The sequence below is a fragment of the Triticum dicoccoides genome, chromosome 5A, assembly GCF_002162155.2.
Source record: "Triticum dicoccoides isolate Atlit2015 ecotype Zavitan chromosome 5A, WEW_v2.0, whole genome shotgun sequence".
Classification (NCBI taxonomy): Eukaryota; Viridiplantae; Streptophyta; class Magnoliopsida; order Poales; family Poaceae; genus Triticum; species Triticum dicoccoides.
In genome coordinates, this window is record NC_041388.1 from 450,857,921 (window position 1) to 450,868,855 (window position 10,935).

The 10,935-nt window shown below is 45.5% G+C and overlaps 1 protein-coding gene and 1 pseudogene across 1 annotated transcript; both read right to left on the reverse strand.

The window, feature by feature from the left end:
• Positions 1 to 263: 263 nt before the first annotated feature.
• On the reverse strand, positions 264 to 3,790 carry LOC119302227 (multiple organellar RNA editing factor 8, chloroplastic/mitochondrial-like). Its single transcript, XM_037579259.1, has 4 exons — positions 3,387 to 3,790; positions 2,375 to 2,472; positions 2,213 to 2,278; positions 264 to 1,220 (listed from the first exon to the last, which is right to left on the reverse strand). Exons 1-4 carry the CDS (start codon positions 3,752 to 3,754, stop codon positions 541 to 543), a joined length of 1,212 nt encoding a protein of 403 aa, XP_037435156.1. The 5' UTR covers positions 3,755 to 3,790; the 3' UTR covers positions 264 to 540.
• A 613-nt stretch (positions 3,791 to 4,403) lies between these two features.
• Positions 4,404 to 7,665, reverse strand: LOC119297614 (annotated as a pseudogene).
• Between the last annotated feature and the right edge of the window lie 3,270 nt (positions 7,666 to 10,935).

A 10,935-nucleotide genomic window follows, 5' to 3' on the forward strand; every position in this document is an offset into this window, starting at 1 on the left:
AGTGGCAAACTGGTGCGCGTGAGAGTGACAAACAGTTGGGCCAAATCCTGAAGAAAGCTCAAATCCCTCAAAAGTGACACAAATCACTGGAGCAGGGGGAAACGGCAAATCATAGATGACACTTTGATTTGAGGAGAAGCCACAGACTACTTGGTAAAAGAGAAACTGGGTCCATGCGGAAACAAATTGGTCTCTACAGATGGAATGAATATGCATGCACTTAAAACGCAAAAATGAGCTCCAAACACATTTGTACACAGACAGAATATAAAAGTGATTCAATAGAACACACAGAACATGTTGCTATTACAATACGGCAACAAATAACAAAGCTCTGGTTCCATACGATAGTCAGCATTGTATTTATTTCGACAAAGAGAAAAAAACAAAGCACTTCTTACCTAAGCTTGCAGTAGTTCTAGTTCTCAAAACACCATGATGGATAGAGAATATATGCATAAAAGTCCACGAGAACAACATAGGGCGACTCGAGCATAGCTCTTACTAACTTCCTACACAGCGCTCTTCTACCAGTCTTCTCTACTGGTAGTTCCTCCCTGGCCCGTCCCTGCCCTCATAGGGAGGAGGGGCGGCGTTGCTGTAGTTACCGCCACCTTGGTAGCCTGGGTTACCACCTGGTTGGCCCTGGTAGTCTGGTGCACCACCACCATAGCTAGGACCACCGCCATGGTAGGGAGGAGGCTGGTTGCCACCTGCGAAAGGTGGCGGCGGGTTGCCTCCTGGCGCTCCACCCTGGTATCCAGGGTTGTTGCTATGGTAGGCTGGGCCTGGTCCATTGTGCATGTTGCCACCAGGATTACCCTGGTAACCTTGGTTACCAGCTTGGTAGCCAGGGGCTGGGGCACCTCGGTATCCAGGGGGTGGTGGTGCATTTGGATAGTTTGGTCCACCTCCTGCAGCATAGCCTGCCTGTGGGTTTGGTGCATGGGGCTGGTAATTTGGTGGAGCACCTGAAGGCGGTGGCGGGCCCTGTGCACCACGACTTGGAGGAGCAGCATCATGGGGTGGCATTTGGTTTGGAGGCCCACTCTGGTAGGCCTGTGTGTTCTCCCTTCTCCTTTCAAAGTTCCTCGACCTGTCAAAGTTGCGAGGCCTGTCATTGCGCCGGGATCTTTCATTGGCACGGGCATTGTTTCTCACCCACTCCTCATGGTATTTGGGGTCGTAAGGAACAGCTTGTCCATCTATAAATGGTTCTCCTGAAATACAAGGCATCAGATACACTCTCTTACATATGGACACGGATGAAAACTGGAAAAAGTGCACAAGCTCAAATAATCCAGGGAAGAAACGGCAGGTTAAAATGTTAAAAACTGCCACCTCAAGGGGCTCAAATTGCCAGGACAGAATGACAAACACTTGATATTATAAATCGTCTTGCTCAAAGCACTCGACAGGCTAGATAATCATACAGATTTGCATTTTTATCTTAGGATATAGCCCTTATCTTATACTGTACTAGGATATATAGTTCTAGGAGGACGATGTATACTTTAAACAAAAGCTGGAAACTACAGAAGCGCTATCATATAGCTCTCATATCAATTTTGAGTTGTACTCTGTTATATTCAGGTTTCATCAGATGACAGAAGTTTGTAGTTTGTAGCGTTACCAAAAAGTTACAGGGGCCAACATAAGCTCAAAATTCAATTAAAAATTAACGAAGTTGTCACCAAACACCATTTCTTTCAGTTGAAAAGATATTTTACATACTGGTTACATCCTTTACTATATACTGTAGGAATGAAGATACAGAGAGCAGTCAAGATTTAACTCAAATACTAGAAAACTCCACGATAACAACAATGAGATGTTCATCACTAAACAGATAAATGCTTAACTATAAATCAACGGGGTACAGAAGCAAATCAGCAGAACAAATAAGATAACAATGATGATCATTGTTTAATAAATGGAAAAATATTCTGACAGGATAACAATATTAACCTTTTGAGTAAAAATACAATTCCTAAAATGCATGTGCTACAGGAAATTACAACATCTAGAAAAAGTATTATATAGGGATTCTGAAAATTCCTAGATCTGGAACATGCAATTAAGATAATCATAACACAACATCATAGTAGCAGCACAGAGTGGTAAATCTATTACCTAGTCAGGGAAAGAGCAACAGGCATTTAAAATTATTATACTGTAGTCAATATTCAGTCAGATAGTACATAATCATTACCTCCATAGTCCTTATTTCTGACGTCCAGGTATGAATCAGGAAGAACCCAACGGACTTTAGGCAACTCTGAAAACAATAATTTAGGGGCATTTAACACAAGATCATTTTAAGTCACCTTCATAAAAAGATCACATACAAGACTTTTCATGTAATGATCAATACCTTTGAGTTTGTAGGAGAGTTCCTCAGATACTAGGGCACCAAAAGCAAAATAATGCCTAGTTGACACAGAGTAGATCTTCATCCTTGCTTCGTCTTCACTGGAACATAGGAAAGATCCAAGATACAGATATGTTATGAATAGCACATGGATGACTAAAAACACACTTCATGTTAAGACTGAAGACAACCAAGACATCATGGAGAATTCTGTTCTATTATCATCAAACCAATAAGTTGTTATGGTTCAGAGAAGCAAAGAAAAATACTAAGAAACGGTGAAACTGCAAGAGATGTCCACCAAAAAAGTTAGTGAACTCACAGTTGTCTAGGTACCAAAAACAGATAATAAGCATGATCCCCAAGTAATGTGAAAGGAGCATTAAAATGATAAAATTGCACAAAAATGAGATAGGAACAATGGACACATTATCGCACTTCTCCAATTCCGACTCATAACCCATGAAATCGATAAAAATACCTCCATCAGTAAATCTACAAAATAACCAAACTTCAACGACCCCTCTCTAACTGAGTCTCTACACCCACTAATTTCCAAACACCCTGAAACATGTCGGTGCATCAGAACAATACCCCACCCACATAGACCATACAAATGAATCCCCACTCTGTCATAACCATACTACCATAGTTAATATTGCATATAAAAGACTAAGAACAACAAGCATGATCTCTAAAACAGTGATCAGAGCATCAGTCGTCTCTATTCAACTAACATAGCAATTTCAAACATCCATGCGGTCATTATTGCTGCATAATAAATTAAAAAAGCCCTGGTCAGGAACTGGTAATTTCAATCTCTGTACAAACAAATTGGAGGCTAGTATCACAACAGACGCTAGCACACCATCCACTACATTACCTTAACAACGCTCGCCATTCCCCACCCCGAATCCCCTCCACAGAATCCAGATCCAAACATACGCACCATAAAACTACCCTGATGCGAGGAGCGCGTCAGTGCGGGAGGGGGATGTGGCACGGGGAGCCATACCTTCCGACGACCTGGGCGAGGGTCTTGATGTACCCGTCGATGATCTCGTCGCGGGTGACGTCGGGGTTGGCGCCGTCGCCTGGGGGCGGCTCCATGACGACGAGCCAGTGCTCGAAGTCGCAGCCGTCGAGGAGGATCGTCTCCTTGGGCGGGCGGTTGCTCCAGTTCGGGGACGAGTCCCGCAGCGACGAGTTCGCGGGCTGCGTCGCGAATCGCCTCGCCGCCGCCCAGGGCGCCGCGGCGGGGGACGGGACCAGCGCCGCCGGGAGGAGGCTCCCCGCGGCCGCGACCGGGCGGAGGAAGCGGGAGGCGGCGGCGTGGAGGGGCGAGGCCCTGGAGAGGAGGAGCGCGCGCGACGCCGACGCCATGGTGGAAAACCCTAGCGGGGATGGGGGATGGGGGAAATGGGACGGGGAGTGACCACGGGGGTTTAAGGCTTCAGCGAGAGTGCGATTTATAGAGGGGCCCGTGTTTCGTTGCGGCCACCGAAATATCTCCATTCACTGGGCTTGGGCTGTAAAGAGTGTGATCTGTTGTATTAGGGATATGGGCCTCCATGTGTAATGGGCCGCAAAAGAAGATCGATGCGATTCGATTTCGGCCTAGGATCTAAGCCTTTCACGTGTTTATGTGCCAATCAACAAATAACACAGCTTTTGTCTAAAAAAAACAGCTCTGGCACCATAGTCAGCAGTCAGCACTGTGTTTATTTCGATATAAAGTGAACAAACAATGAGCACATACGAAAACATAGTCATCACAGCATTATATTTATTTGGACAAAGTGGGAATACAATGAGCACTTAGCTAAGCTTCTAGTAATTCTAGTTCTCAAAACACCAATAGGGAGAGAGAATAGTATACATGCATAAAAGTCCATGAGAGCAAGTGAGCAACAAACGAGAGTACAAGACACGAGCAGAGCATGTACGAACTTCCTACGCGGTGCTCTTCTAGCAGTGCTCTCTATTGGTAATGCCTCCCTGGCCCGTCCCTGTGCTCTTCTAGCAGTGTTCTCTATTGGTAATGCCTCCCTGGCCCGTCCCTGCCCTCATAGGTCGGTGGTGCGGCATTGTTGTAGTTGCCACTGCCCTCCTGGTAGCTTATGTTTTGGTATCCTTGTGCACCACCACCATAGCTAGGACCAACGCCTTGGTAGGGAGGATTGTTGCCATCTGGGGAAGGGGGCGACGGATTGCCACCTGGACCTCCACCCTGGTATCCAGGGTTGTTGCTCAGATAGGCAGGGCTTGGACCGCCGTGCATGTTGCCACCATGGTTACCTTGGTTACCAGCTTGATACCCAGGAGTTGGGGCACCTTGGTATCCAGGGTGTGGTGTGTTCTGATAGTTTGGTCCCCCTGCTGGAACATAACCTGATTGTCGGTTTGCTGCATGGGGCTAGTAATTTGGTGGTGGCAGCCCTTGTGCAGGGCGCATTGGAGAAGTGTCGCGGGGTGGCATTTGGTTCTGATCTTCGGTTGATGGTCGGGAAGACTGGTAACTTGGTGGAGCAGACCTGCTTTGGTATGTGTGTTCTCCCTTCTCTTGTCAAAGTTACGAGGTCTGTCGCCGCGTTTGTGCCGGGGTTCATTAGCACGACGATTGTTAATCACCCATTCCTCATGGTATTTGGGATCGTAAGGAACAGCTTGCCCATCAATAAATGGTTCCCCCGAAATGCAAGAAAAGGCATCAGATATACCAAGATATCTTTACCATGTGAAGAAGATGAAAAATGAATATGTTGCACAATCTCAAATCATCCAGGAAATGCAACAGGTTAAGATGTTAAAGCTGCCACCTCAAGGAGCTTAAAGGCCAAGACAGAACGACAAACACTTATATGTTAATAAGAGAGACAGATTGCAGCCAAAAACGTATACCACTAGGAGGACTATATATATTTTAAACAAACACTAGCAACTAGAGAAGTGGTTCAGTGTCATATACTCAGCTTCAAAAACGTTTTTGTATTATGGGACGGAGGGAGTAGCTCCTAATTAATTTTAAGTGAACTGTGTAATATGCAGGTTTCATCACAAACAAAAGTTTGTGGTTAGTAACAGTGGCCAACGTAACTTCCCAGTTACGTATCAGTTAATCAAGTTGTCACCAATCTTCATTTTTGTTATTGAATAGATATCATATGTATTGGTGACATCCTTTACTACATATTGTAGAAATGAAGATACAGAGAGCAGCGAAGAGTATACTCAAATACTAGAAATTTGAATTTCCACATGATACCAATGATAAGATGTTCACCACTACTATAGTTTACTGCTAAACTATAATGCAAAATGCTACAGGAATTGCAGCACAAATTGGATACCAACAGTGATCATTAATCAATAAATGGAAAAATAATCTGAAGGTAAATCATGCTCTAAGACTTAGTAAAAATACAATTCCTAAAAGCATGTGCTAGACAAAATTACAACCTCAAACAGAAGTACTCCCTCCTAAATATAAATCTTTTTAGAGATTTCAAATGGACTACTACATATAGATGTATATATACATATTTTAGAGCGTAGATATTAGGAATTGTATGTAGTCATTTGTTGAAATCTCTGCAAAGACCTATATTTAAGAACGGAGGGAGTATTATATAGGGATTCTCAAAATTCCTAGGTCTGGAACATGCAATTAAGATAGATGCTCATAACACAACATAATAAATAGCAGCTGAGTGGTAAATCTATTAACTAATCAGGGGGTAAGCAGCAACCATTTCAAATTATTATAGTGGACAAGTAAGATAGGAAGCACATAATCATTTACCTCCGTAGTCCTTGTTTCTGACATCCAGATATGAATCAGGAAGGACCCAGCGGACCTTAGGCAACTCTGGAGATAAAAATTTAGAGGCATGAGGTTACACGAAGACCATGTGAAGTCACCTTCATAAAAAGTTGCAATACCAAAAATTTCATGTAATGATCAATACCTTTGAGTTTATAGGAGAGTTCCTCAGATACTAGGGCTCCAAAAGCAAAATAATGCCGAGTTGACACAGAGTAGATCTTCATCCTTGCTTCTTCTTCACTGGAAGATAGGAAAGATTCAAGATACAGATATGTTAATTATGAAGCACAAAGATGACTTGAAACACATTTCATGTTAGCACTGGAGACAACCAAGACATCAAGGAGAACTCTATTCTGTTCTCCTCAAAGCAATGAGTTGTTATGGTTCAAAGAGGCAAACAAAATTACTAAGAAATGGTGAAACTGCAACATAGTCCAAGGAAGTTAGTGCACTGATAGTCGTCTATGTACATACAAATAACTGACACCAAGCATGCTCCTCAAGCCAGAATCACCATCAACACAAATGATTGAGTGTGATTCCTAAATGAATATGCATAGAAATCATCATGTAAATGATTAAGTGACACAAAACAGCTAGGTAAGGTACACTTATCGCGCCTCAACAATTCCGGGTCATAACACATCAAATCGATAAATCACCTCCATAAGTAATAAATCTACAAAATAACCAAACTTCATCTACCAATCTTCAACCTAGTTCCTTGCCCGCTAATTTCCAAACACTTCCAAATATAGTTGTGCATCAAAATGAGACCTCGCAATACAGACTGACAATATGAACTTCCCATTCTGTCATAAGATTCCCATAGTCAATAACATCAAAATGAGACCTCACTAACACAGACCGGCTAAATGGATTTCCCATTCTGTCATAAGCAGATTGCCATAGTCAATAATGAACATAATAGACAGGAACTACTAGCACAATCTCAAATAGATGCTGGTCAGAAAAGCCCTGCTAGCAGAAACCGATACTTTTGACTTCTCTGTACACACAAAGTGGAGGGCTGGAGGTTAGGCTCCAGAACCTCGAGGATGTGAGGCTTGCGTCAGCGCGGGAGGGGAATGTGGTACTGGGATCCATACCTTCCGACGACCTGAGCGAGGGTCTTGATGTAGCTGTCGATGATCTCGTCGCGGGGGATGTCGGGGTTGGCGCCGTCGCCTGGGGGCGGCTCCATGACGACGAGCCAGTGCTCGAAGTCGCACCCGTCGAGGAGGATTGTCTCCTTGGGCGGGCGGTTGCTCCAGTTCGGGGACGAGTCCCGCAGCGACGAGTGCGCGGGCTGCGTCGCGAACCGCCTGGCAACCGCGACCGGGGATGGGACCAGCACCGCAGGGAGGAGGCTGCCCGCGGCGGCGAGCGGGCGGAGGAAGCGGGAGCCGGCGGCGGGGAGTGGCGAGAGCCACGACAGGAGGAGCGCACGCGACGCCGACGCCATGGTGCAAAACCCTAGGGAAGGTGGGGCAATGGGGTAGAGAGAGACGAGGGTTTAAGGCTTTAGCCCAGAGTGCGCGATTACAGTTAGCTGACGTATAGCCCAAGTCGTATCATAACCAAACCTGCCTTAATCTCGGTCGTTAGCGATCCATATTTTGGACGCGACGACCTAATCTCGGCGGCACATGAGCCCGCATCACATTTATGCACCGGAATACAAATCCTAAACCTTAGTTATTGCAGGTGCCTTCTAGTAAAATTTACTTAATGTCCTAGTTATATGTCTAAATAATACATCTTGGAAGACAGATATATACCCTAGTTTACTTAATATCCAGCTTCTTGGTTATATGTCAAAAAAATATCTTAGTGGATCCAGCACTACGGGAAAACGGTCCTAACCCGACGGTCAGAACTATGCCGACGACTGTCGTCGGCCTACTTAGAGCTATGCCGACAGCCTAGTCCTGGCCGTCGGGCTACCCTGACCTACGCCGACGGCAGCCGTCGGTATAGAACGGCCGTCGGTACAGCTGCCGACACGTCGACAGCAGCCGTCGGCATACAGATGGGCCCGGCGACCCCGCCCGTGACCAGTGGCTAACGTCGTCAAAACTATGCCGATGGTCGGGACGGGCGGCCGTCGGCATATCTCCGCACGCCACGTCACCGATCCGCGGCGTAGCTATGCCAACGGCGGCCGTCGGCATAGACGCCACGTCAGCGATCCGCGGCTCGCAGCACACCTAAACCATGTCGTCTCTATGCCGACAGCTTTGCCGTCGGCATAGTTTTTTATTTACATGTTTTTTACAAAAAAAAATTTACATATGTTTTTATGCTTTTTATGTATTATATGAATATATATGTGGTTTGTATTTTTCCATAGATTATGAATATATATATATAGTTTGTATTTTTTTCGAGCATGTTAACAATGTGTTGTCATGTTCTTTTGAATATAGGTCTTTATATTTTATTAAAATCAAAAACAGCTATGCCGACATAAGTTTTGTGGCGGTTGCAAACGCCCGGCACCCGTCTCCGGAGTGTGACCCCCTCACGTCCGCGGTGTGCCCCTCTCACGGATGGCGCCGACGCCAGCATCTGGAGGGTGGAAACAGCCGCATCGGGTCTATACGAAGGGGACGTTGCTCCCAAGTGTTTCTATAGGATGACCTACCACAACCGGGTGGTGTTGTGGCATGTCCGAAGAGGCGGCACGCGTCTCCGGGGTATGGCCCCCCTCACGGACGGCGCTGCCGGCGGCACCTGGAGGGGAGAAATGGACGCGTCGGGTCTACACACGGAGGGGATGTAGCTGTGGTTTTGGCCCGGATGTTGCTCCCAGGTGTCCCTCTGTGCTGACCAGACGCAACCGGGTGGAGAGGTCCACTGGTCAAAGTGAAAGTGCTAGTGATCGACTAGAGGGGGGGTGTGAATAGGCGATTTTTATGGAAGTCTTCAAAACATGGAAGTTTCGAAGACAAACGATATAAATAAACCTATTACCATGCAGCGGAAGGTAGACTACACTAAGCAAGCCATAGTCAAGTATTCAATGAAGTGAAAGCACAATGACTAATAGCAACTAGGCGGTATAGATCAGTGATACGTCTCCAACGTATCTATAATTTTTGATTGCTCCATGCTACATTATCTACTGTTTTGGGCAATATTGGGCTTTATTATCCACTTTTATATTACTTTTGGGACTAACCTATTAACCGGAGGCCCAGCCCAGAATTGTTGTTTTTTGCCTATTTCAGTGTTTTGAAGAAAAGGAATATCAGACGGAGTCGAAACGGAACGAAATCAACTGGAGAAGTTATTTTTGGAAGGAAACACACCTGATGGACTTGTACCCCACGTCAAGGAAGGAACGAGGTGCTCACGAGGGTGGGGGGCGCCCCCTGTCTCGTGGGGCCCTCATGGCTCCCCTGACGTACCTCCTGCACCCATATATACCTACGTGACCTAAAACTTCCAGAATGCAACATAGATCGGGAGTTCCGTCGTCAGAAGCCTCCATAGCCACCAAAAGTCAATTGGGACCCTGTTCCGGCACCCTGCCGGAGGGGGGAACCCTCACCGGTGGCCATCTTCATCATCCCGGCGCTCTCCATGATGAGGAGGGAGTAGTTCTCCCTCGGGGCTGAGGGTATGTACCAGTAGCTATGTGTTTGATCTCTCTCTCTCTCTCGTGTTCTTGATTTGGCACGATCTTGATGTATCGCGAGCTTTGCTATTATAGTTGGATCTTATGTTTCTCCTCCCCCTCTTCTCTCTTGTAATGAATTGAGTTTTGCCTTTGAAGTAATCTTATCGGATTGAGTCTTTAAAGATTTGAGAACACTTGATGTATGTCTTGCCGTGGATATCTGTGGTGACAATGGGATACCACGTGCCACTTGATGTATGTTTTGGTGACCAACTTGCGGGTTCCGCCCATGAACCTATGCATAGGGGTTGGCACACGTTTTCGTCGTGATTCTCTGGTAGAAACTTTGGGGCACTCTTTGAGGTCCTTTGTGTTGGTTGAATAGATGAATCTGAGATTGTGTGACGCATATCGTATAATCATACCCACGGATACTTGAGGTGACATTGGAGTATCTAGGTGACATTAGGGTTTTGGTTGATTTGTGTCTTAAGGTGTTATTCTAGTACGAACTCTAGGGCTGTTTGTGACACTTATAGGAATAGCCCAACGGATTGATTGGAAAGAATAACTTTGAGGTGGTTTCGTACCCTACCATAATCTCTTCGTTCGTTCTCCGCTATTAGTGACTTTGGAGTGACTCTTTGTTGCATGTTGAGGGATAGTTATGTGATCCAATTATGTTAGTATTGTTGAGAGAACTTACACTAGCGAAAGTATGAACCCTAGGCCTTATTTCCACACATTGCAATACCGTTTACGCTCACTTTTATCACTTGCTACCTTGCTGTTTTTATAATTTCATATTACAAATACTATTATCTACTATCCATATACCACTTGTATCACCATCTCTTCGCCGAACTAGTGTACCTATACAATTTACCATTGTATTGGGTGTGTTGGGGACACAAGAGACTCTTTATTATTTGGTTGCAGGGTTGCTTGAGAGAGACCATCTTCATCCTATGCCTCCTACGGATTGATAAACCTTAGGTCATCCACTTGAGGGAAATTTGCTACTGTCCTACAAACCTCTGCACTTGGAGGCCCAACAGCGTCTACAAGAAGAAGGTTGTGTAGTAGACATCAAGCTCTTTTCTGGCGCCG

Excerpts from the sequence above, each read along its gene's own strand:
- LOC119302227 (XM_037579259.1), bottom strand. The coding sequence starts at position 3,754 with ATGGCGTCGGCGTCGCGCGCGCTCCTCCTCTCCAGGGCCTCGCCCCTC. Across the intron at positions 2,473-3,386 it reads CTCGCCCAGGTCGTCGGAAG|TGAAGACGAAGCAAGGATGA; the intron begins GTATGGCTCCCC and ends CCTATGTTCCAG. Across the intron at positions 1,221-2,212 it reads CAGAAATAAGGACTATGGAG|GAGAACCATTTATAGATGGA; the intron begins GTAATGATTATG and ends CTTGTATTTCAG.